Source organism: Spermophilus citellus (assembly GCF_964194105.1).
Source record: "Spermophilus citellus genome assembly, chromosome: 2".
NCBI lineage: Eukaryota > Metazoa > Chordata > Mammalia > Rodentia > Sciuridae > Spermophilus > Spermophilus citellus.
The window spans coordinates 968049-990032 of NC_138183.1; the positions used below are offsets into that span (position 1 = coordinate 968049).

At 61.6% G+C, this 21984-nt stretch overlaps 4 protein-coding genes across 11 annotated transcripts; 1 reads left to right on the top strand and 3 right to left on the bottom strand.

Annotated features, from left to right (window-relative positions):
• The first annotated feature begins 257 nt into the window (after window positions 1–257).
• CLIC3 (chloride intracellular channel 3) lies at window positions 258–2113 on the top strand. Its single transcript, XM_081278874.1, has 6 exons — window positions 258–321; window positions 1053–1162; window positions 1241–1366; window positions 1494–1600; window positions 1677–1852; window positions 1930–2113. Exons 1-6 carry the CDS (start codon window positions 286–288, stop codon window positions 2086–2088), a joined length of 714 nt encoding a protein of 237 aa, XP_081135000.1. The 5' UTR covers window positions 258–285; the 3' UTR covers window positions 2089–2113.
• A 581-nt stretch (window positions 2114–2694) lies between these two features.
• On the bottom strand, window positions 2695–4270 carry PAXX (PAXX non-homologous end joining factor). Of its 7 annotated transcripts, none has more exons than XM_081281146.1 (7): window positions 4091–4270; window positions 3958–4018; window positions 3668–3717; window positions 3394–3516; window positions 3237–3305; window positions 2990–3074; window positions 2695–2903 (listed from the first exon to the last, which is right to left on the bottom strand). In XM_081281146.1, exons 1-7 carry the CDS (start codon window positions 4213–4215, stop codon window positions 2868–2870), a joined length of 549 nt encoding a protein of 182 aa, XP_081137272.1. In that variant the 5' UTR covers window positions 4216–4270; the 3' UTR covers window positions 2695–2867. The 7 variants fall into 7 exon arrangements, with proteins under 7 accessions (XP_081137272.1, XP_081137273.1, XP_081137270.1 ...); XM_081281147.1 differs by having other exon boundaries at window positions 2695–2907; window positions 4091–4266; XM_081281144.1 differs by having other exon boundaries at window positions 3394–3584; window positions 4091–4265.
• A 5044-nt stretch (window positions 4271–9314) lies between these two features.
• LCNL1 (lipocalin like 1) lies at window positions 9315–11631 on the bottom strand (the record flags this gene model as incomplete). The annotated part of the gene is made up of 6 exons (XM_081269449.1): window positions 9315–9423; window positions 9840–9941; window positions 10153–10263; window positions 10429–10502; window positions 11048–11187; window positions 11533–11631. 6 exons carry the CDS (start codon window positions 11629–11631, stop codon window positions 9395–9397), a joined length of 555 nt encoding a protein of 184 aa, XP_081125575.1. The 3' UTR covers window positions 9315–9394.
• A 1087-nt stretch (window positions 11632–12718) lies between these two features.
• Window positions 12719–16068, bottom strand: PTGDS (prostaglandin D2 synthase). 2 transcript variants are annotated; one of them, XM_081281765.1, is made up of 7 exons: window positions 15870–16068; window positions 14932–15071; window positions 14753–14829; window positions 14101–14217; window positions 13823–13924; window positions 13360–13385; window positions 12719–12846 (listed from the first exon to the last, which is right to left on the bottom strand). In XM_081281765.1, the coding sequence occupies exons 1-6, from the start codon at window positions 15975–15977 to the stop codon at window positions 13360–13362; spliced, it is 570 nt and encodes a 189-aa protein (XP_081137891.1). In that variant the 5' UTR covers window positions 15978–16068; the 3' UTR covers window positions 12719–12846. The 2 variants fall into 2 exon arrangements, with proteins under 2 accessions (XP_081137891.1, XP_081137890.1); XM_081281764.1 differs by having other exon boundaries at window positions 12719–12850; window positions 15870–16067.
• Between the last annotated feature and the right edge of the window lie 5916 nt (window positions 16069–21984).

Below are 21984 nucleotides of genomic sequence, written 5' to 3' on the forward strand. Positions count from 1 at the left end.
CACTGGCTCCCCAGTGAGCACACACCAGGAGCCAGTCTTCTGGCATGAGCTAGCCTTGCACACTTACCACCAGCCCCCAAGATTCAGGCCCCCATGGCCGGTCATGCTCGGACACCCTGACAGACCCACCTCACACAGGCAGCCAGCTCTGCGCCCTGATTCATCTGCCCGCCTAGGTGGCTCCATGGGGCGGGCCCCAGGCTGGGGAGGGCGGGGCACCCAGGGAGACTTAAAGAGTTCCCAGGTCTGGGCCCAGTGCCCTGCACCTGATGCCGCAGCTCCACCATGGCCGAGACCACCAAGCTCCAGCTCTTTGTGAAGGTTCTGGGCAGGCTGGGCTGGGAGAAGGTCCAGGGGAGGGGGCTCTCTGGATTCTGGTTTTCTGGGGACGACTGAGGCAGGGGTTGCCCCAGCAGCTTCTGAGCCCTTCCCCTGTGGTGAGCTGAGTAAACTGGGGGCCGAGTAGGGGAGGATTCACCCCCTAAGGGGTGGGGGTAACTCCGGACCTCCTGGTGGGGAGGTGGACCTCCTGGTGGGGAGGTGCGGGTGGCGTGGCAGGCCTGACTGGTGCCAGGCAGCCCCGGCACTCAGGTCCAAACCCAGATCTACAAGCAGCAGGTGTCGGTGCCCTTGCCCGGGGCCCTGAGCTGGGGGAGCAGGTGGGCTGCCAGCTGCTGTGCCCACTTTGGCAGAGGGGATCACTCAGAAACAGCTGGCTGGGCTCACCCCATCCTTGCAGAACTTGGGGCCTGGAGCCCAGGGGTGTAGCCTGTGCCAAAAATTAAAAAAAAAAAAAAAGAGGTTCTGGGGGCCAATCCCCAGGGCCAGAGTCCCTCCAGGCTCCCAGCTAGCTGCCCTGTGCCCCTCCCTACCTCCCAGGGATCAAGCCAAGGGCCCTTTCTGGACACTTGGAGAGGCCCTGCCCAACCAAGCTGAGCCCTGGCGAGGCTCCAGTCCCACTGGCAGTGGGGAGCAGGGTCCCACCCAGGTTTGTGGCAGGAGTCCTGGGTCTGCTCCCAGCTGGAACACCCCTGCTCCACCCCCCTCCCCAGGCCAGTGAGGACGGGGAGAGCGTGGGGCACTGCCCTTCCTGCCAGCGGCTCTTCATGGTCCTGCTCCTCAAGGGTGTTCCCTTCACACTCACCACCGTGGACACACGCAGGTGAGACCCCAGCCCCACACCCCTCCCTGGCCTCTGCCCACCTGGGCCGGCTGCCTCCCTCCCACCTGGTGCCCACAGGGCACTGGACGTGCTGAAGGACTTTGCACCAGGCTCACAGCTGCCCATTCTGCTCTATGATGGGGACGCCAAGACAGACACGCTGCAGATTGAAGAGTTCCTGGAGGAGACACTTGGGCCACCCAAGTGAGAACTGGAGGGGACAGGAGGCAAAGATGGGGCCCCCAGGATGCAGCCTGGGAAGGTCACTGTGGGGGAGAGGGGCTGGAGGCACACCGATATGACCTGAGGCCTCACTCCCCCAACCCCACAGCTTTCCCAGCCTGGCGCCCCGTTACAGGGAGTCCAACACAGCGGGCAATGATGTCTTCCACAAGTTCTCGGCATTCATTAAGAACCCAGCGCCAGGGCAGGATGATGGTGAGGCGCGGACATGTGGGCACGTGGGTGTGGGCAGGCACCCCCAGGCCAGGTCCTCATCAGCCTCCTCCTCTAGCCCTGTACCAGCAGCTGCTGCGCGCACTGGCCAGGCTGGACAGCTACCTGCGCACACCCCTAGAGCATGAGCAGGAGCAGGAGCCACAGCTGCGCGAGTCCCGCCGTCGCTTTCTGGACGGTGACCAGCTCACGCTGGCTGACTGCGGCCTGCTGCCCAAGCTGCACATTGTGGATGTGAGCGTGGGAGCAGGGTGGCTGGCCCGGGGAAAGCCTTGGAGCTAGGCATGACCGCACCCTGCCTCCCTCCGCAGACTGTGTGTGCGCACTTCCGCCAGGCACCCATCCCTGCAGAGCTGCATGGCGTCCGCCGCTACTTGGACAGCGCACTGCAGGAGAAGGAGTTCAAGTACACGTGTCCCCACAGCACCGAGATCCTGGCAGCATACCGGCCCGCTGTGCGCCCCCGTTAGCGCCCCGGCCTCTTCCCAACCCATTCTTGCGTATATAGCCCCATAAAGGTATCTCTGCCCCAGTGAACGTGTCCTGACATCCAAGGGGCAAGAGGCCCACGATTACTGCCACCCAACCCCCACTTCCACCATGGTGAGTGGGGACAAGATGACCATCCCAGAATGGTGAGGCCAGGGCTCCAAGTGGGTGGAGCCCTGTCCATCCTCCTATGCAGAGTAGTGCACAGGCCTGGGGCCTCCTGCCCATGTCACCTAGGCAGAGGCGTCAGGGGGACTGGATTGGGTTCCCAAACCAGTCAGGCTAGGGTGGGGCAGGGTGCCCTGTATGGCCAAGGAGGGTGGGGAGCAGAGGCCTGAGGAGCTCAACCTCAGGGCGCTGGGCCAGGTGGGTGGGGAAAGGCCCACATTCCTCAGTACTCCCAGGCTGCAGCCACTGCCCTCTTCAGCAGTGAGTTCAGCTGCGGGGCCACAGTGGTGGAAGAGCCTCTTCCCAGGAGCTGGTGCCTGGGTGTGCCTGTTTACACCCCGTGCTCCCAGCCCAGGGCCCGGCCTAAGGGGGGTTCCTGCTCCCCTCCCCAGGCCAGCCCCCAAGAAGCAGAGCCTTCACCTGAGGGAGCCCTTTATTTTATAGGGTAGGGACTTGGGCAGCAGCCCTACTCTGCACACAGCAGATGGGCTGCCACAGGTGGAAGTCGAGGCAGGGTCTCTGGTGGCAGGGACTCAGGCTGCTGCTCTATTCACCAGGAGACTCCTGACAAGGCCACACGTTTTGCTGTACTTCATGTTTCATCGAAGTCTACGCCACCAGCTGGCTTCTTACTGAGAGAGAAGAGGGGCTGATCCAATGGGGGTGTGGAGGAGCGGGGAGGGATCCAGGTTAGGAGGGACGGTGGGCAGGTACCTTTTGAAGCCAGGGTTGATGAGGGATTCCCCTGGACACCGTTTCCTGACCCCAGGTCCAGGACCACCTCTCTGGGGATCGGGGTCTGGAGAAAAACAGGAAGCAGGGCTTCTGAACCCAGCAGCACCCCCTGCCATGGCCCTATCTGCACAGACAGATCTTCTTTCCAAGCGTGAGGCCTGTTTTGGGGGGAGATAGTTCCAAAGGAAAGAGAACACCCAACCTACCTCCCAGGTCCTCACCTTACCTGGTAAGAAGAGTTGAGATCCCGCTGGCTGGGGACTCTTCCTGGGGCTGGCAGCTGTCTTTTCCACAGCTGGAGAGAAAGCCCGTGGGCACCCTACTCAGTGCAAGAAGGCGGAGCATGACAGGGACCCCAGAGAGGGTACAGGTGCCCACCCTACCTGCCAGTTGCTGCTCCAGGCTGCACACGCGCTCTGCCAGGCCCAGGGTCAGTGCCTGCAACCTGGGGGCTGCCTCTATACCCGGCACCTTGGAGAGGTCGAAGACCAGTGTTGATGGCCCCCCTGAAAGTGTCAGGGATGCTCTATCCTCCTGAAAGCTCAGAGTCACCCCTTGATGATGGCAGGCTGCCCTGGGGGAGGAGAGGCAGGAGACGCTGTGGCCAGTCCCTCGCCCCTGTTCCACCCCGACTCCTCCTGCCTGCCTGTGGCTCACCTGAACTGGGAGGTGATGTCCTCAGTTTCACTAAGACCAAAGCGGGCTTTCTGCAGGGCACAGGGACTGGTCACCAGCTGCCGGGGACCCTAGACCCACTGAAAGGCCCCAAACCTGCCCGACCCCGTAACACGTGGGCTCCCAGACCAACTTTGAGACTGCAGCTACAATGTGGGGAAAGGGAGAGTTCATGCCCCTGTGCGGGTCACAGGTCCCTACATCCCCCAGGAGGCTCGGGCTCAGTGCGGGGTGTGGCAAGCTCCCAGACCCGCCCGGGCGTCCTTACGCACGAGGGCCGCCAGGCTGTCCCGCGAGAAGCTGGTGCTCCAGAGCTGCGCGGCGTCGGTGACACTGTGCGGAAGTTGTCGTCAGTCGCGGCCGCCCGCCAAGCTCCCGCACCTCACCTCCCGGGACCCCACTCACTAGAGGTTGAAGCCGCCGCAGTCTGCGTCCCCACTCTCCTCCCGCTCACAGTAGCACACGAAGCGGGGTGGGCCCGGGCCAGGCGGCAGCGTGCAGAGCGGAGGCGACAGCGGCGGCGGCACCATGGCCGATCCGCAGACGTCGGCCACACGGGGGCGCTGGGGTCAGGACTAGAGGCCCAGGGCGCCTGCGCCGAGGAGCGGCTTGGGAGGCCGACGCGGCCGACGTGGGACTTAGGGCGCCTGCGCGGGGCGGAGTCTTCGGGGGCGGAGCTTCCGGCCCCGGTGGGAGGGACTCAGCTCCGGGACTGGGCGGGGCTTGGCGCTAGGCTGGCGGAGTCGGGGCGGGGCTTGGTGCCTGGAGGGTGCTGTCCCAACCTCCGCGTCTCTGGCTGTGCGCTCTGCGGCCCCAACTCCAGCAGGGGTCTCTTCGGACCTCTCCCCTGCTCCGCCCATGGTTCCCTAGTCCAGGGTTCCCTCAACAGTGGCGCGCACAGCCCCTGCGCTCCACGCGAGGGCCGCTTCTACATCCCACCCACTTACTCCTCCCTGCGGCCAGTTAGCCCTCGTCGTCCCCCAGGTGTGTCTCACGTGGCTTTAGATGCCAAGCGACGCTTCCTAACCGGGACCAGCCCAGATGCGGAGTAAAACCTGGCAGTCCGGGGGTTATGAGCCAGCGCTCTTGAGCCTTCATGTTGTCCTATCCCTGAGGACCCAGTGGACGATAGGCAAGGCCTCGGACCTCCTGGAGCTTGAGAAATCCAGTGGGAGAGACAATCAACATGACACCTTCGGGTAGGGCCAAGCTCTAGGCAGAAGCTGTAGCAGAACCAGAGCCCTGTGCTTGGGAACAGCTGCCTGTTTGAGCTCTGACCTAGGGAAGAGAAAGGGGGATCCCAGGAAGGGCCCTGCTGGACAGGTCTGCTCAAGACTTTGCAAAAGGGCTGGAGTGAGGCATGGTGGCCTTGGGGAGAGCTGTTGGTGGTTTTGTAGGCTGTCAACCTATCTCCAGTGTGCCCTGAGCTAAGCCTGCCTCATCTCCCAGGTTTCCTGGTTTGCTCCCCTCCAGGCCCTCATAGGCTCTGCTGCAGGGCCTTTGCACATGCTGTCATCTGGTCTTGGATGTACTCACCTTTTTCAGGTCTTTCCCCAAATGCGCCCTTCTCAGTGAGCCTGAGAAGAACATTTCAACACCTGTCCAACTCTATCCCCTTTCCTGCTCCATTTTCAGTTTCCCTTGCTTGTGACTACATAGAATACATTCTAGCTTACTCATCATGGTAGCATTCTCTAGGATGGCCCAGACCCTTATGTGACCCCCCCTTCCCTCAAGCTGCACCTAGTGATTTGTTTCTAGTCACTAGAATATGGCAGAAGCAATGGCTGTCACTTTGTGCTCCCTCCTAACCTGCTCACCACGACAAGGTGGCCCAGGGAGATCTCAGGTGGCAGAGCCTGCAGCCTGCCTTCACCTGCATGGGAGCCCGGGGCCACCCCTCATCAGCCTCCCTAAGGCTCAATGCACCCACTCCTGCGAGGGGGGGTGCCTGCAGGGTGACGCAGCAGAGGAGGAAGGGCTGTCCCCCAGAGCCTCAGGAGCACAGCCAGACCACAGCTGATTTCAGCCCAGGGAGACTAATTTGGTAGCTCTAGCCTCAAAACCTGAGATAATAAAGGCACATTGGCTGTTTCCAGTCCTGGAGATGGAGCACAGGGTGCTCCTGCACAGAGCTACATGGCCAGTCCTTCTTATTTTTTAATTCTGATACAGGGTCTTGCCAGGTCACTCAGGCTGGACTTGAACTTGTGACCTTCCTGCCTCAGCTCCCAAGTAGCTGAGATCACAGGTGTGCACCACACGAAGATACAAATGCATGTCTGAAACCACAAGTTTGTGATAATGTGTTACAGTAGCCATAGAAGATTAATGCAAGGAATAAAAATTAGTTCTAAAACATAAGAGAACCATAAAACCCACATTGGAGTAATTTCCAGAGTGTCTGGGAGCATGGCTTGCCAGCCCGTCTGGGCAGTTGACCCTTTCCTGGGTAAGCAATTTTATTTCAGTGGATATGGGTGCCTGTTACTAGGTGGGAAATGAGGCAGGTGGGCCTCAGGAGCAGAGAAGGGGAGGGTCTTGGGAGGCTCCTCACCACCTGGGCTTGAAGTCAACCTGTGAGGGGGCACAGGGAAGACAAAGGGCCCAAGGCAGTGAAGAGAAGCAGGAAGGACAGCGAAAGGGCATCAGGGAGGCAGGACACAGCTGGGCTTGAGGTTCTGGAGGTCACAGGAAAGTCCGAGAACAATGATGTTGAGCCAGACTTCAGAAGAGGGAAGGAGTGAGCTAAATGGATGGCTAGGGAGGACAGACCCAGTCAGTGCGCAGCCTGTGCCAAGGCCCTGGGGCAGGCTCAAGGCTGGCATATTCCAGGGATAAGGCCGGTAGCACCAGAGGGAGGCCTATCAGGGCAGACCTTGTGCTGGCCAGTGTAAGAATTTGACTTTACTCAGTGAGGTGAGACCCACTGGGTGCAGTCCCGAGCAGAGAGGACAAGATCTGACTGATCCTGTAAATGAGTTGCTGGGTGCTCTGGTGAAGAACTTGCTGACAGCTGCCCTGCATGGCCAGAGCCAGGTGGTGCAGGATATGACAAGTGTTAGGTGGAATTGCAGGGTTGGGGGATGACCACCTCTGAACCCCTAGTGTCCCCCAGGGGCTGCCTCAACCCAGAAGGAAGGGAAGGGTGTCCCTGAGGCGTGGTAAGGCTGCCTGCACCTCCTCCCCCCAGGCCTCCCGAGGTGATGGCAGGGGTTGGGGGCTAGATCCATGGACGAGCCTGTGAGGGGGTCCGTGGGGAAGCGGGCCTCCTGCCTCTCTGCCTTAAGCCCCCACTGTGCCCTGCACTTCCATCCCTTCTCCTGGTCCTGGTCAAAGCTGGGACAGCGGACAGGTTGAGTAACTGGGTGATAGTTGGAGTGTGGTGGGTGACTGCGCCGTGCCAGGGCGCACCGTGCCAGGGCACAGCAAGCACACGTGTGGCTGGCTCTGGCCTTTCCCACACACAAGCACCACCTGGGCAGTCCCCTCACGGCCCAGGTGGGGGCCAGCAGGTACGGGCGTGTCAGAGGGGCTGCCTGGGGTCTATGGATGGGGAGAATCCTTCTCTGTGGCCTCGCAGCCCAGAGGGTCCCAGTCAAGAAGACGTCTAAGGAGAAGGGAGCACACACGTGTGTCCGCGGTGCTGGCCGTGGAGCCCAGGGCGGGCTGGGCAGTGCTCCACCTCTGACTGTGCTTTCCAACAGGAATCTGCCAACCAGGTGAAAAGCAGAAATCATAGCAGGAGGTGCCCCCAGGGGACGTCCCTCAACTGTGGAGCACTGTGTCTGTCCCTCGTCCTCAGAGAGGCTCATCTAGGGTGAGGCGGTTTTGGCCCAGACACCAGGATCCAGTGTGGCACAGACATAGCTTAGGGCGAGTTCATCGCAGAGTGAAAGAGGAGAGCCTAGAGGGGTGGGCAGGCTGGCCAGGGAGCACACTCTGGCCTCGTGTTGGTGCCAGTGGAGACTGGGCTCCCGCAGCACGCTGGCTGCACCTCCTTGAGCCCAGGGTCCTGCACAGTGGTCATTGCCCACACCTGCCCTGTGCGTGGGCCTCATGTTCCCCTTCCTGGCCTGGCATCACCAGGGGGAAGTCATGTAACTGTCAGCTGACCCTCGGATCAGCTTGTGGGCGTCTGTACCACTGTGGGGACGTGATGTATGTCCCTAAGCCTATGGAAGACAGTGTTGGGCCTCTGTCTAGAATGTGGAAGACTGGCACCTCTGGGAGGGGCAACAGCGGGGATGGGGGTGAGCTGGAGGTTGGGGAGGGGAGGGAAACGGCTCAGACCGCCTCAGCCTCAGTTGGAGAGGACCCTGCCTGCCCGGCCAGTGAGTAGTGGGTCTGGCAGCTGAGCGAGGGCTGTACCTCGGGTCTGGGTGCATGGGTCCTGCAGGGAGCCCGGACAGCCTTAATGCCTTTGCAGAGCTCAGCCTGGTCAGGAGGAGACCCGAGGAGTCTCCAAAGAGGGGTGGACTCAGGATGAGCAGGGTCCTCTCAGCACAGGTGGGAGACACGGGGGTGTACCCAGGAAGCAGAAGCACCTTCAAGGGAGAACACCGGCCATCATTCCCATGGGCTGTGGCCCCCAACCCCTGCCACCAGGAGAATATCTGGGGAGCAAGAGAGGCCTTGGGGTTCTGGGATCCTCTTTTTAAGGTGAGGAGTGTTGAACCACGATGCAGAGACCACCAACTCCAATTTTAAACCGAATTACAGCAAGCTTGCATTGTGCACACAGAGAGCTGGCCAGCGACTTCCCCACCCTGACCTGGGCCAGAGGTCAGCGCCCCTCAGGGAGGAAAGGTTTACAGAGCACAAAAAGCCACAAAAGGGGGTGTCTTGAGAACCTACAGCTAACGGGGTTCTGGCAAACGTAATGCAAGGGCAGATGGCAGATTAATGGTCTGCATGGCTTGATATTTCAAGGCAGGGAGTCAATTCAGATCCCAACATCAGAATTCCTGAGGAGCCGCTGAGGTGTCAGAGAGGGTTGTTATCTGGTCGGGGGAGCCAGGCAGGGGTGAGTTCAGAGCAGGAATCTCATGAATTTACAATAAAGCTTTTCATGACTTTGCGACAAGATGGCTCCCAGTCTTAAGATGGGATTAGGCTGGGGAGGAGTAGGTGGGGAAGGCAGGCGGGAAGCCCTCTGCACAGCAGTCACAGGGTCCTCCTGCTGGTCTGCTGGTTCTCACAGGTCTCCTAGAGCACCCTGTCTCCCTCTGCTTAACCTCTGCCCCGGGTGGGCTGGTGCTCAGGGTGACCTTAAGTAGGGACTTTACAGCACTGTTGAGATCTACAGATCTCCCAGGACTTGGGAGTGTGGCCTGGAAGAGAGGACTGGCTCAGGAGGAAAGGCCCAGGGCCTTCAGCACAGGCTCTCAGACCACAGCTGGATGTCCCCTGTCCTTTCTTTGTCTCCTGTGTATCTCCCTTTTGATTTCTTCTCTGTACCTCAGCCTGGCCCTGCCTGTCGCCTCCTGCAGCCAGCAGAGCTGGCTCCCGTGGGTGGAGAGGTCCCCCTGCAGTGCTCAGCTTTGAAGGGTCTAGGGCCCTGGGGTCCCCGGCCTGAGGGACCCCCCATGCTCTGCCTCCCCTACAGTGAATGCACATTGCAGCTGGCTTTCACACACCATTTATTGTGCTTGGGGGGCTGTGGAGAGAAACGGGGCAAGAGCCCTGCGGGCACTCCGGCTGGATCCTTCACTGCAAAAGAAGGAGCAGCTGTGGGCCTGGTGTCTTAGGCCCTCTGGGCCCTCCTGGGCCCCACGCTCCCCACCCACCGCTGTTAGTGTGAGTCGGGGGACTTGACTCGGGAGACCACCCCGGGGGAGGGCCCTGCAGTGAAGCCTGCCCCGCAGGGCGCGGCTCCACGGCTCCTCTGGGCACTCACCTGGGAGAGCGCCACGGCACACTGGTCTGGGGGAGAGAGAGGGCTCCGTCACCACCTCCACCTCCAGCCCCTTTCCCTAGGGCCCCGGCCCTCCCAGTCCACCATGTCCTGGCACACTCCCGCCTCTTCCTTGGCCCAGAGGGTCCAAAGCTGTCCCTGGACATCCCACATCAGGGATGGGTGGAGAGACCCGCAGGACATGTCCCTGACAGTCCCGGCTTCTACAGCCCTAAGCTGGGATGGGCCAGCGCTCACCCGACTTGGGTAGCATGGCGCCCTGGCTGGGGTTCAGGCCCACGCGGGGTGCCAGTAGCTGCATCTTCTGGGCACCTTCAGGAAACAGCTCCGGGACGCGGACTGGGGGCAGGGAAGACGGGTGAGCAAAGGGGCTGGGCCAGAGCCCTTCCCCGCAGATCTCGGGGGTCAGGAGGAGCCCCTGGGAAACAGGGGTTCCGCCCGCCGCAAGTGGGAGTGTGGTGGAACGTGCACGTGGGCCACTCTGCAGACCAGATGCGGGGCACCGCTCCCAGGGCGAGGCCTGTGACCAAGGAAGGTGTCGGCTGCCCACCGTAGAGCTGCAGCCAGACGTTCCGCACGTCCCCCTTCTGCGTCTCGAAGTACACCACGGCGAAGTTCTTGTAGTCCGTGAAAGGCACGCGGATGTCAGTCTGGGCCATAGCTGAGGGCGGGGGAGAGCTAGTGACTGGGAGCAACACCTAGCTCTGGAGGGAAGCCCCGCCCCCGGAAGCCCCGCCTCCGCATGCCAATCAAACAGAATGCACAGGCCCCCAGGCACACACCCTCCGTGCCTGCTGCCCACCTGTGGGGGCCACCGCCGCCTCACCTGGGTTGCTGAACTGCCCATCCACTGCACCCTTGCTGAAGGTCGTGTCTATCTTCTGGCACCCACCGTCCGGCCTGGGGAGGAGCTGTCCATCCCTGAGCCTCGGCCCTGCCGGTGCCCAGGCCCAGGTCCTGCCTTGCCCTCTCTGACGGTCCCAGACCTGCAGGTGTCCTGAGGACGCTGCCCTGGCAGAGCCTAGCAGGGTCCCCTGTTCACCCTCACAACAGCCCTTTCAGGACACAGGTGCTTTATGTCTTACAGGGGAGGACAGTCCTCTGGGGGGAGGCAGCAGTGTGGGGCTCAGGGCCTTCAGGTCCCCCCTGTGGGTCGGCACACACACACAGGACACACAGGCACACACAGGCACACAGACAAGCAGTCACTCTGGTCTCGACACCCAGGCCTCGGGAGGGTTTGCAAGTGCCTGACTCCCTCTAGGGAGCAGGTGTGCTGGGACTCCTATTTGGGTCTTGGCAGCTCAGGCCATCAGGAACCTGTGGTCGGCCCCCTGGAGTATCAGGGATGCCTCTGGTTCCTGCTGGCCTTCACGTGGCCTTACAATGGCCTTTGTCTCAGGTAAATCACCTGAATTGCAGGTGAGGCCGGTGGGGTCACTTACGTGGGGTACCCAAACTTGACATCCAGGTCGCCATTGGCCAAGAGGGTCACTAAAACCATGGGCATCTTCATGTCATCCTTGGAATCCTGGAAGCTCTGGTCATCTGACACAGCCCCGACTATGTACCAGATGCCCTGGAACTGCAGGGCAGAGCAGGAGGGCTGGGAAGTGGCCCCTGATCTCTGAGTGCAAGCCTACCATGTCCCTCCCTGCTACTCAGTGCTCATGACTTCTGCACATAGGTCAACCCCAGTCCTGGGGGACAAGGCCCTGGGCAGTGGCAGTGAGCACAATCCAAACTCTGAGCCAGAGTTCTGCTGTCCTCCCCAGTCCACCCCACTTTCTGGTCTGATGGGCCAGGCATCAGAGAGGGTCTTTCTTTAGGCCCCTGGCCCTGCTGAGCCTGGGTCAGAGAGGATGTGGCATGCAGAAGCAAGTTGGGTAGGGCCATCCAGGCAGAGGGAAGAGGAGGCTTGTGGGCACACCTTAACAGCATCGAAGTTGTCCTGGATGGGGACCTGAGCCCAACCTAGGGACATCCTGAGCAGGACAAGGAGGGAGCTGATCAGCAGAGTCTGCAGCATCGTGTCAGATCCTCTAGGGCTACAGCAGGACAGGAGAGCTGGGGCGGCTTCTGCCAGAGGGACTTTTATGCCCCCCAGATGCCCTGGGGCAGCTGGCTGGCTGGCCTCTGAGGAAGCCCACTGCGATAAGCTCCCTATCCAGTTGCACCCTGTAGCACCTAGCCCAGCTGCTTCCACTCAACCCCGCCCTCCCAGCCCCATGTTTCCTGTGAGAAGGGCTGGGTGTGTGGCAGCTGGGGACAGGTAGTCCTGGCAGCCACTGGGCCAAGGGGCTGCCTGACAGACACGTGCCCTGCTTCTCTGCCTTCTAGCCCTCCAGATGTTGGCCCTAGCCTTCTGCTCAGGCACAGCCCAGGTCCCCTCCTGCTACAGGAGGGCCACCCAGAGGCCCACTTCATGACTGAGCCTCAGGAGGGTCTGTCTGCCTACCAGGGAGCTGGCACATTGTAAACCAGGAGGGCCAGTGACAGGATCCTGGGAAGGACCAGCCTGGTGGGTACCTGAGGGAGAGGGAGGGGTAGGCAGGGGGCTGGCCCCACAGTGTGGCTTTGGTGCCAGGACTCTGGTGAGGGGCGGGGCTGCGTGCTCTGGAAGCCCAGGCCAGGGGTGGTGGAACTGTGAGCAGAGGTGTGGGGTGGCCTATCCCCAGCTCTGTCAGCCTTTCCCAGCAAGGGCCATAGATTCTCTAGCACCTTCCAAACAAATGTTCCTTTCTGTGCCTTCCCAAACCTTGCTTAATCTGAGTGCACTAATCCCAAACCTTGAAAAACCCATCTGATCCAAAGCTTCCTGGCCTTTCCTGTTTAGGGGTGATTGGGCGGGGTGGGGGTGGACACCTGTCTAAGGGATTAGCTACTGAATGACTGACCCCCACCAGCTCATAAATTGGCAGCTCAAGGGGGTACAGATGGAGGAAGTGGGGCTGCGGTGAGGTCACAGCCATGTGCAGGGTAGGGTGCAGCTCGGAGCACTCCTCCTTAGGTGTCCTGACTCAGGAGCAAACACCAGCTTTGGGGACTTCGTACTGATGTTTTGAAGGAGGGACTGGTGAACAAAGTGTCAGAGGACAGATAGGCAAGACTCAGGCTCTCATTTGCTTCCAGAGTTTATTTCTCAGGTCTGGGATAAAGCCCAAGGGTGCAGAGGTGCTTTGGGGAGCCGGGGCCACGGTCTTGAAAGAAGAAGCGGAGCAGGGGAGTCCTGAGGCTGGGTCACCTGGCTGGGAGGACAGGAGCCACTGGTAGTGCAGGAAACATCCTACCCGCCCCACTGGCCCAGAGTGAACTTCTAGTGTGGGCCTCCTACCTAGGGTCCCTCCAGAGCCTGGTCCCCTGGTCTCAGCAGAGTCCTCGACCTCCCCTATCCAGCCCTCATTCCCTCCACTCCACCTTCTAGCCCCTCCACTCTGGTCTTGGTTCCCAGTGGACCTCCTGCCCTGCCTCCAGGCCTTCCTACCCCCAGGAGCCAGAGATCCCTGCTGTGAGATGGTCCCTGAAGGTGGGGCCCCTCTCCCTTTCTACCTGGGACCTACCCTCCTGGGCCCCTGGGAATCAGCCCTAGTCTGTGGGGGGCAGGTCTTCCTTCTGATGGTTGTAACTGGAGGTCTGGTCTGCTCTGGGAGCTCCTGCCCCCACCCCACGACCCCTGAGGTGACGGGTGTGTGCTGAATGTGTGAGTGGTACCTGAGTGGCAGTCCCGGGGGAAAGGGCCCCGCACCAACTCACTCACCTATTCTTGCTCCTTCAGGCATTTATCTGTCAAGAAAGAAGCCCAGGGGGCCATGGTCAGTGCCACAGGCCTGGGCCGTTCTCCTTTCTGGGCTTCCTGCCCCTCTCATGGTGAGGAACCTGCCCTAAAGGCCCTGGAGAGCTGGGTCTTGATCGAGACCCCAAAACTGCAGACTTCATCCCACCCCCAACACTCATGGCACCACCATGAGGAACTGGGGGCCTCTGCGTCCTGTGGCTGGCAGGCAGGTGCCTGGTGTCCTTGGGGAGGGGGTTCCTAGTAAAGGGGCCTGCAGCCAGAGGTCATGGGGTGTGGAAAGACCAAGAGCACCCTGTCATCCCAGGGCTGTAGGCAGGTCAGAGGGTGGAAGGGCAGGGCCACCCTGTCCCATCCTATCCCACTCAGGGCATCGCCTACCCTAATCTGACTGTAATCCACTGCCCAGCCGATTAGCCCCCCTCACCATTCTGGGGAAGGAAGACAATGTCGTTCTCTGTGAAACCATGGGCCTTGCAAAAGTCAGCAAACTTCTCCTTCAGCTCAGCCCTTGGGGTCTGAGTGCGGCCTGGGTGGGTAGAGAAGAGCCAGCCTTGGTGAGGAAGCTCTCTGCCCTGCCCTACCCTGAGTCTTGGGGACCCCTCCCTGGGATCCCCTCTAGGATCAGGTGTCAGTTTTCTGCTGACCCCATGCCAGGCTAGCCTAGGGGTCCCTTCATGGGAGCCTGTGGGGTGGGGAACCTACTGTAGAGCGTGGCCATGTGGAAGTCCTGGCCAGGGCCCTTGGTGCCCTGGCTGAACAGCAGTGCATACTCCTTGTAGTTGGTCTCCACCACTGAGACCGCGTGGGTGCTGCCCCAGTCTGGGAACCCAAGAGAGAAGCCTGGTTGGGGGCACCTGCCACTGCTTGGGGAAAGGGTGTCTTCTATGGGAGGGGTTATGGGTGTGCGTGGGAGGGTCTCAGGTCCTGGGCCTGTAGGGGATGCTCCCCTCTGGCTAGCTGCTCCCCAGTCCCTCCCCAGTTCAGCCCCTCCAGCTCGGGGCTTCCCATCTGCCCAGGAACTGTGTTCCCAAACCAAAGTCCTCAGGGTAAGAAACACACAAGATCAGAAAACCATGAGCTTGTGGCCCAGCAGGGAAGGGGAGGTGGAACTGGAGTGCCTGGGGGTGCCCTAGCTGGGCAGAGGAGACCTGGGGGAATTCCATCCAGCAGGGAGGGGCCTGGCACAGCATGAGTGGGCTTGGGAGAGGTTCCAGTCCCTTGAGGGAGGGTCTCTCAGTCCCCCCCACACCCGGCAGGATCATGCCCAGACCTTGATGGAGCTGACCCTGGTGGAGTGGCCATCACCCCAGCAAATGCCTTGGAGGGGATGAGGGGCGGGGTGGAGCCCACTCACGTGGACTCAGGTAGCTGTAGGAGCCAGGGTTCCCTGTGGGCTGCAGCAGCATGGTTCGGGTTTCACACTGGTTTTTCCTGTGGGCAGGTTACTTCCGAGGTCAGGGGTCAGGCCTGAGGATGTCCCCAGACCGCGACAATAGGGTGGGATTCTCTAGGTCCCAGAACCCGCCGTCCCACCTGAGGAAGGTGGAGGTGAGGTTGAGTCCGCCGTCCGCGGTGGGGGTCACCACCGACTTGCACATGGACAGCATCGATTTCTTCTCCCGGAACCAGCTCGAATTGGAGGCGAGGCCCGCGCTGAACCAGCGCCCCAGGAACTGTGGCGAATGAGCGCGACAGGGTCGGCGGGGCGCCAGCGGCGGGCACCGGGACCCCCACCTCGGGCCTCCAGCCCGGCCCCGCCCCCCAGGCCGTGATGACCACGCCCTCCAGGGGGCCCACCCCTCAGGGTTGCCCCGCCCATTCTCCGCCCCCGAGCCCTCTCCCGGGGACGTCCCTGGCCGGCGGGATCAGCATCCCAGTGATCTGGAGGCGCGCCGTCTGCCTGGCAGAGCGCGCCCCATTCCTGGAGGGGTCAGGGCGGGGTTCCCCTCGGCTAAACGCGAGGCGTCCGCGAGACGCTGGGGAGGGGCGCGCGGCGGCGCGCTCAGGGCTCAGGGGCAGGGACTCGGTCCGCGCGTCCCCGCCAGCTCCGGCGCTGGAGTCCTGGTGGCTGGTGGTGGCCCGAGCGCGTCCCCGCCCGCACTGCGGGGTTCTCTGCCAGTTCGGTGTGCCTTCGCCGTCTGCGCAGTGCGCAGAGACGCGTCCTGGGACCCAGCGTGGGACGTAAGCCTGTGTGCGCGCTGGGGTGGTGTTTGAACGGCGTGGGCGTGGGCGCTACGCGGCCCTGGTGTCTGCGTGTTCAGTCAGTGGAACCGGTGAAATGCCGCTCTCACCGCCAGCCTCTACGGTCAGCCTCCTGGGGCAGCCGCGCAGCCCTCCTTCCCCGCTTGGCCCAGGCTCTGTCCGGTTCTGCCGGGCACTGCAGGACTTAGCGCCCCTTCACCAGGGAGAAACAGCCCTGAAAGTGCCCATTCTCCTAGGGCCTGTACAGTCTTTGGTCAGGGGACCCTCACCTTGTCCTGTTGGAAGTCGGGCTGCACAGAGACCTGGGCCTGGGTCTGCAGGACCCCCAGGACCCCCAGCAGAACCAGCTCCATCCACAACATGCGCAAAGTCACCATTCTCCTGGAGCAGAGTAGGTGTCCCAGTTGGGTACCAGCAGTGTGGGCAGAAGAGGGTAGGTGGGCAGGAGGAGCAGAGGACACTGAGGAGACCCCTATTTATTGGCCAGGCTTGGCCTTCACCCAGGGCCCAAGGACAGCCCACAAGAGGCTCGTGATTCTGAGGGGTGGGGTGGCTGAGCCCAGCTGCAGCCTTGTCCCCCACAGGGCTGCTTATGCAAGAGGCTCCCACAGAGACCAGCCAGGGCCCTGCTGTGCTAGGGACATAGCTGGCCAAAATCTTGTCTATTCCATTCTTGCTGGCAAGCCCACCCACCCCAGCAGCTGGATGGGCAGGGAGGCGCTGCCCTACCTCTGGGGTCTCTGGTCACTGCCCACGTGGGGCCAAGACCTTCCTCTCACAAAATCTACCCATCATTCACTCCCCTTGGATGACAGGCTTGAGACTTAGGGAACCCTAAAGCCTCAGTTGTACATTGAGAATTTGGTTCAGAGAGGCCAGCAGGCCAGGTGGTGACCAGAAGCCCGGCCAAGGCAAAGAAACTCAATCTAAGAGGCAGGGCACTCCAGGCAGGTGTCCTAAGCACAGCAACCCCGCGACCAGATGTGGGGCTTTGATGATGGTCCCCTTAAGTGCCCTTGGGGAAAGAACACAGGAGTAGGCGGAAAGTGGTGGGGCCGCAGGCTGAGAGGGCCATCTGACTTCAGTGGGGGGGGGGGGGGGGTTGCAGCCTGCCACTGCTTTCTGGCTTTGTGGCCTCTTCCCTGTCTGGGGACCTGCAGGCCCTGGGAATGAGGCCTATGTGTCCTGCCCTTCCTCCCACTGTCTGGGTCCCTGGGGCATAGGTTTATTTAGCATCAATAGCTGGGTGAGCAGTGCCACAAGGGTTTATTGCTTTCTCAGTGATATTGGGACTGTTGGGGGTGGCAGGGCAGAGGCCAAGGTCGGAGGGTGGGGCCAGAGTCAAGAGGCACCCCAGAGTGAGCCCGAGACCCTGCTTCTTACCCAGCCCTGACCAGAGCAGTCCATCCATGCCCTGGGCCAACAGGGAGAGACTCTGAAAGGACAGGCAGGACTTGGGGCCCTGACTCTAGGACCCCGCACTGCCCCTTGGCTGCGTCAGGCCCCAGCTTGGTCCAGCAGCAGATCTGGAGAGTGCAGAGTGGACCAGCAGAGTGGCCAAGGACAGGGTGTGGGGGCAGGAGGAGGTGTGTGGAAGGAAGGGCCCTTGGGGGTGTGCCACTGAGTCCTGGCTGCCTGTGGCCTGGGGAGAGCTGTGGTGGTCTTGAAATGCTTCCAGGGGTGGGAGCCTCTTGGAAGAACACCTGGCTCCCTGGCGGTCCTTGGTGGTAGCTCCACCCCAAGGGTGGCCCTGCCTGGTGGGAGGAGGGCTGCCTCTTTCTCCCCCACCTGGGCCAGCACAGGCATGGCCCTGCCCCACATGGCTCTGTGTCCCTTCAAGAGAGATTCTGCCCTGCTCCAGGCCAGAGAGCCCTCACTCACTCAGCACCCACTCACGGGGCTGCCCAGGCCAGACTGGCTGCACTGCAAACTTGAGACACAGAGCTACCCCCTGTGGGAAGGGACAGCAAGTAAGAGGGGACAGGACTTTTATGCAAGGCCCAGGACCAGGCAGGGGCCAGGGTTCTGGCGTTAACAGCTCAGCCCATCCCCAAACAGCAGGCAGCCCTGCCCCAGGGGGCCACTCTCCAGAGTCCACCCTGCCCTCTCCTGGCATTGGACCTCGGCCTTTCTTGCTGCCTCCTCTCTGACCCCTCTCCTGGTGACTTACCTCAGGGGCCCACGCTCCCCTGGCTCCTGGGCTGCACCTGTCTCTCACCTGACGCCCCTGTCCCCTGGTGTCCTAGAGCTATCTCCCCATCCTGCCCTGCTGCCCTCCCTCCCCCAAGAGCCAGGTCCCATTCTGCCCGGTGACCAGAGCCCAAAGCCCGAGGTGTAGGTTGTCCGTGGCACTCCTCCAAGTCCCGACCTGCCCCCCACCTCTGGTTGCCCAGCTCCTCCCCTTCTCCAGGCCCATACAGCTTCCAGGCTGTGCTGGACACAGCCGGGCCCAGGCCCCCCGAGCTCAGCAGGAGACCCGAGCAGACATATGATGTGCACATGTGGCTGTCCAGCTGCCAAGCAGGACTGTGCACCACCAGGGACTGGGAGCGGGCACATCTGCCTGGCTGCTCTGCACACCAGTTTCTTTTCTTTTTTTATTTTAATATTTATTTCTTAGTTGGACATAGTACCTTTATTTTGTTTATGTATTTTTACGTGGTGTTGAGGATCGAACCCAGGGCCTCACGCATGCTAGGCCAGTGCTCTACCATTGAGCCCCAGCCCCAATCCTGGACACCAGTTTCTTTGGGTCACAGGGAATGTGTCCTTGAGATATCACTGAGGCCATCCCCCTGCCTCTGGCCCAGGCCCGGGCTCCAGAACCCGTCCCAGTGAAGGGGAGTCCTGAAGGGGAGTGGTTTCTTCCTTGGGGTGCAACAGTGTCTGAGGCAGGCAGCGATAGGTCCAGGCCTCTGCCTCAAGGGGTTCGCTCTCAAGGGCCCAGGCTGCTCCAACACCTGCTGAGCCCTGTGTCTGACTGTCCACCGGCCTTGACCTACTCTCTAAGGCCTCCTTGGCCCCACCCACCTGTGCCTGGCAGTTAGTGTCCCCCGCTCTGGGTAGTTGTTGTGGGAAGGGGCTTTGGGGGACACAGGTGGTCAGGGGCAGCCCCTGGACCCTGTGTGTCAGGCCCAGCTAGCCTGCCTTTCAGCCCTGCCAGGAAATGCCCCTCTGCAGCACTGGAAGGAGGGGCAGTGCCCTGGTCCACCAAGAAGCAGCTGGATAAGTATTCCGGGCTCTGAAAGCCAGGCGGAATGTTGTGCTGGTCAGCAGCGTGAGAGGGATGGGCTGAGTGTGGAGAGGGCAGTGCAGCTCAGGGCCTCCAGGGCCAGCTGCATCAAGGGGACACTCCGACTTAAGGGGGCTGTGCTGGCGGCACCCCAGGCCCTTCTCTCCCAGGCTGGCCTCTGTCATGCCTCGTCTATCAGGTTAGCCTCTGCTGACGCTGGACATGGCCACCCTCCACCTGCCCTCCCAACTGCCTGTGCCCTTCCTCACACAGCCCAGGAGGATGCACCCTCCAGGAGTCGAGCAGGGCAGGAGTTGGGGTAAGATCCACCCTGGAATTTGCGTATCTGTGCATTGCTGGCCAGGTCCTGTGGAGGGGGAGGTTGAGGATGGCCTCCACCTGTCCTGGGGCCAGGGAGCTGGGGGGTGGCTGGTCCCCTCTGGAGGGCAGAGGTCCTGCCCAATTCTGCCTTAAGAAAGGGGCGTGGCAGGGTTGTGGGGAGGGACAGCCAGGCCAGCACAGTCCTGCCCACTCCTGCTCTCCTCCACTGACCACCGCTGGGACCTCAGCTCAGGGCAGACCTTGGGTGCTTCCAGAAGCTGTCGGCCCAGACATGGTGGCCAAGCCCCAGTGACTCCATTGGCCTGCTGAAGGGTTGGGCAGGGGGGGTCTGGCTGGGTACCCCTCTCCTCACGATGCTGAAAGGCTGGTTTTAGGGGAGGGGCTTGCTCCTCCAGGACTGTGTGTGTGTGTGTGTGTGTGTGTGTGTGTGTGTCCCTGCTCTGATTTGGGCTGGCAGGAGTCTCCAGTGTCTCCTGGCTATGGCCAGGGGCACTGGGGCAGCTGAGTGTCCTGGGTCTTGGTCCAAGCCTGTCCCTAAGTCAGAGACTCTTGCCTTTCAGTCTGGAGTAGAGGACAGCCCAGTGGTGTCCTCCACTCCAGATCCTAGCCTAGTCAGTGAGGTCCAGGCCTCAGGACCCTCCCTCACTGCATTGTCCCTTTAAGGCTGGACCTGATGCCTGTTCAAACACTCTGGGGAAAAGTGACTCCAGGGAAGTGGGCACGCAGCTCTGTGCAGGGTCATGGAGGGGTCCCTGGCAGAGGGCAGCTGAGCTCAGGCCCTGAGGGGTTGGGGAAGGTGCCTTGGTCATGAGCCCCTCTGGCCACCATCTCGAGCACCCCGGTGGCCCCCCTGGTCACTGTACACTCCTTGCTCCCAAGCTGGGACCAGTTCCTGCCAAATGTCATGGAAGGTGGCCCATGTTGGAGGACAGGTCAGGCTCTGTTGGCCCTGGAGTTGAGACCAGTCCAGGAGCATGCCCTGTCCAGATGGGAAGGTGGACACTGGAGGGATAAATGAGGACATATCTGAGGGGATGTCCTATATCTCAAGTGAGATACCGTGGCTCCTCCAGGCTGGGAGTGCCCCAGTGGCATGGCCCAGAGCCCTGTCCCACACTGATGGTGGCCAAGGATGTCGGACCCACTCCCCTGTCACCAGTGGGTTTATTTCTGATGGGAGAATGGCAGACAGGGCTGAGCTGCCTTGCAAAGGGCCCAAGCCAGGCTGAGATGGCGGTGAGGGCCCAATCTGCAAGGGACAGAATGGCCCTGAGGGGACATTCACCCCTCAACAGGAGTAGGGGAGGCTGGAGCAGAGTCCAGGGCAGCCAGAGGCCAGGAGGAGTGGGGTGAGCTGACCGGGAACAGGGCAGGAGGACCATTAGGAGCCAGGGGACAGAGGCCCAGGGTAAGATCTCAGTTGCTTCCCCACCTCGGTGGATCCCAGCACAGGGCCCCAGAACCCCCCCAAGCCCCAGAAGCCACAGGCGTCACACTCAACGGCTCACACAGGCCACTGGTCACAATCACCTGTGAGGACAGAATGGTCAGAGAACCCCGGCCTGAGGGCACACTTGCATGACTCCTGACCTCCAGAGCCCCTTGCACCCCCAGGGCTGGCTCAGTAGCTGCAAATGAAGGTGTCCTAGGATGGGGACGTGAGGTTTGGGGGTGGCACATTTTGGGCACAAGTGCATCCTCTCCTCCAGATCCTGGAACAGCCAGTGGAGGGCCAGGCCCCCAGACCCTCCCTGACTGCACTGTCCCCTCTAAGGCTGGACCTAATGTCCCCTCACACAGTGTGCACTGCCCAGGCTCAGGCCACAGGGCAGATATGCATCCCCTACTTCCAGATCCTTCTCTGTCCTCCCCACTGGGCCCCCACCTCCCCTGACAAGCTCTGTCCCTGCTGGGGCCTGGCCTCCACTAGAAGCAAACAGGCTGTCCCCACGGCCCCTCCCTTCTTCCTCTTGGCCTCAGGGCCGCTGCGCGGGGGACTCCAGCAATCCCAGGTGCTGCCCTAGATTCTCTTCCTGAGCCCAGCACCCCGCCCCGCCCTGAGGATCTCCTGCAGCCCCTTTCTCTGGCTTGTGGGGGGACGAGGGCTGGGTGCATCTGAGGTCCAGCATCTGGACCCCCATGCTTTGCCCTTACGGTTCTTGGGACCACATTCCTGCACCCTGTAGCCCGGGGCCCCTCCTTGGTCCACACAAACCTCCCAGTACAGGCCATGGGCAGGAAGACAACGTGACCCTGCCAGATGCCCAGGGTCCTGGCAAAGTTGATAAATTTCTCCCTCAGGTCAAAATCCAGCTCCTTCTTCTGCCCTGTGCCAGGAAGCGGGCAGTGAGCCCCTTTCTCCCAGCCACTGGGGAGCCTTGGAAAGAGCCTTCTTCCCTGGGGGAGGCCCTGCACCCAGCTGGCCTGTGGCTGTCCTGCTGCCCAGGGGCCCCGCCAAGCCATGTGGTCCTGACCTCCTTCTTGGGGCCTTGTTTCCGTGGGGAGAGCCAGGGTGCTTGTGTCTCTACACTTAAGTCTTATAATTTTTGGAACCCAACTCTGGGGAGCAGGTAGAGGTCTCAACCTTGCCAGTGGGGAGGGGCGCTGCTCACCCCTCTAGGCACACACCAGCCAGTCCCTGGAATACCCCGGGGCGCGAGACCAGGGTCAGGGAGGGAGAACTCACCTCCCCAGCCTCCGAGGGAGTTCCAGCCTGGCTGACCTTTGGGGACAGGGGTCCTGGTCCACTGTTTGTGGGGTGGGTTCCCGTGGAGGAAGAGACCCAGCCTCTGGTTGTAATGGGGTTTCGG

What these genes read in the sequence shown, in the direction of transcription:
- CLIC3 (XM_081278874.1), top strand. Translation starts at nt 286, where the DNA reads ATGGCCGAGACCACCAAGCTCCAGCTCTTTGTGAAG. An exon ending in AGCTCCAGCTCTTTGTGAAG is followed by an intron (nt 322 to 1,052) that starts GTTCTGGGCAGG and finishes CCCCCTCCCCAG; the next exon opens with GCCAGTGAGGACGGGGAGAG. An exon ending in ACCACCGTGGACACACGCAG is followed by an intron (nt 1,163 to 1,240) that starts GTGAGACCCCAG and finishes TGGTGCCCACAG; the next exon opens with GGCACTGGACGTGCTGAAGG.
- PTGDS (XM_081281765.1), bottom strand. Translation starts at nt 15,977, where the DNA reads ATGGTGACTTTGCGCATGTTGTGGATGGAGCTGGTTCTGCTGGGGGTC. An exon ending in CTCACCTCCACCTTCCTCAG is followed by an intron (nt 14,830 to 14,931) that starts GTGGGACGGCGG and finishes ACCTGCCCACAG; the next exon opens with GAAAAACCAGTGTGAAACCC. An exon ending in CTACAGCTACCTGAGTCCAC is followed by an intron (nt 14,218 to 14,752) that starts GTGAGTGGGCTC and finishes TTGGGTTCCCAG; the next exon opens with ACTGGGGCAGCACCCACGCG.
- PAXX (XM_081281143.1), bottom strand. Translation starts at nt 4,215, where the DNA reads ATGGTGCCGCCGCCGCTGTCGCCTCCGCTCTGCACGCTGCCGCCTGGC. An exon ending in CCTGGAGCAGCAACTGGCAG is followed by an intron (nt 3,306 to 3,393) that starts GTAGGGTGGGCA and finishes CTTTCTCTCCAG; the next exon opens with CTGTGGAAAAGACAGCTGCC. An exon ending in ATCAACCCTGGCTTCAAAAG is followed by an intron (nt 2,908 to 2,989) that starts GTACCTGCCCAC and finishes CTTCTCTCTCAG; the next exon opens with TAAGAAGCCAGCTGGTGGCG.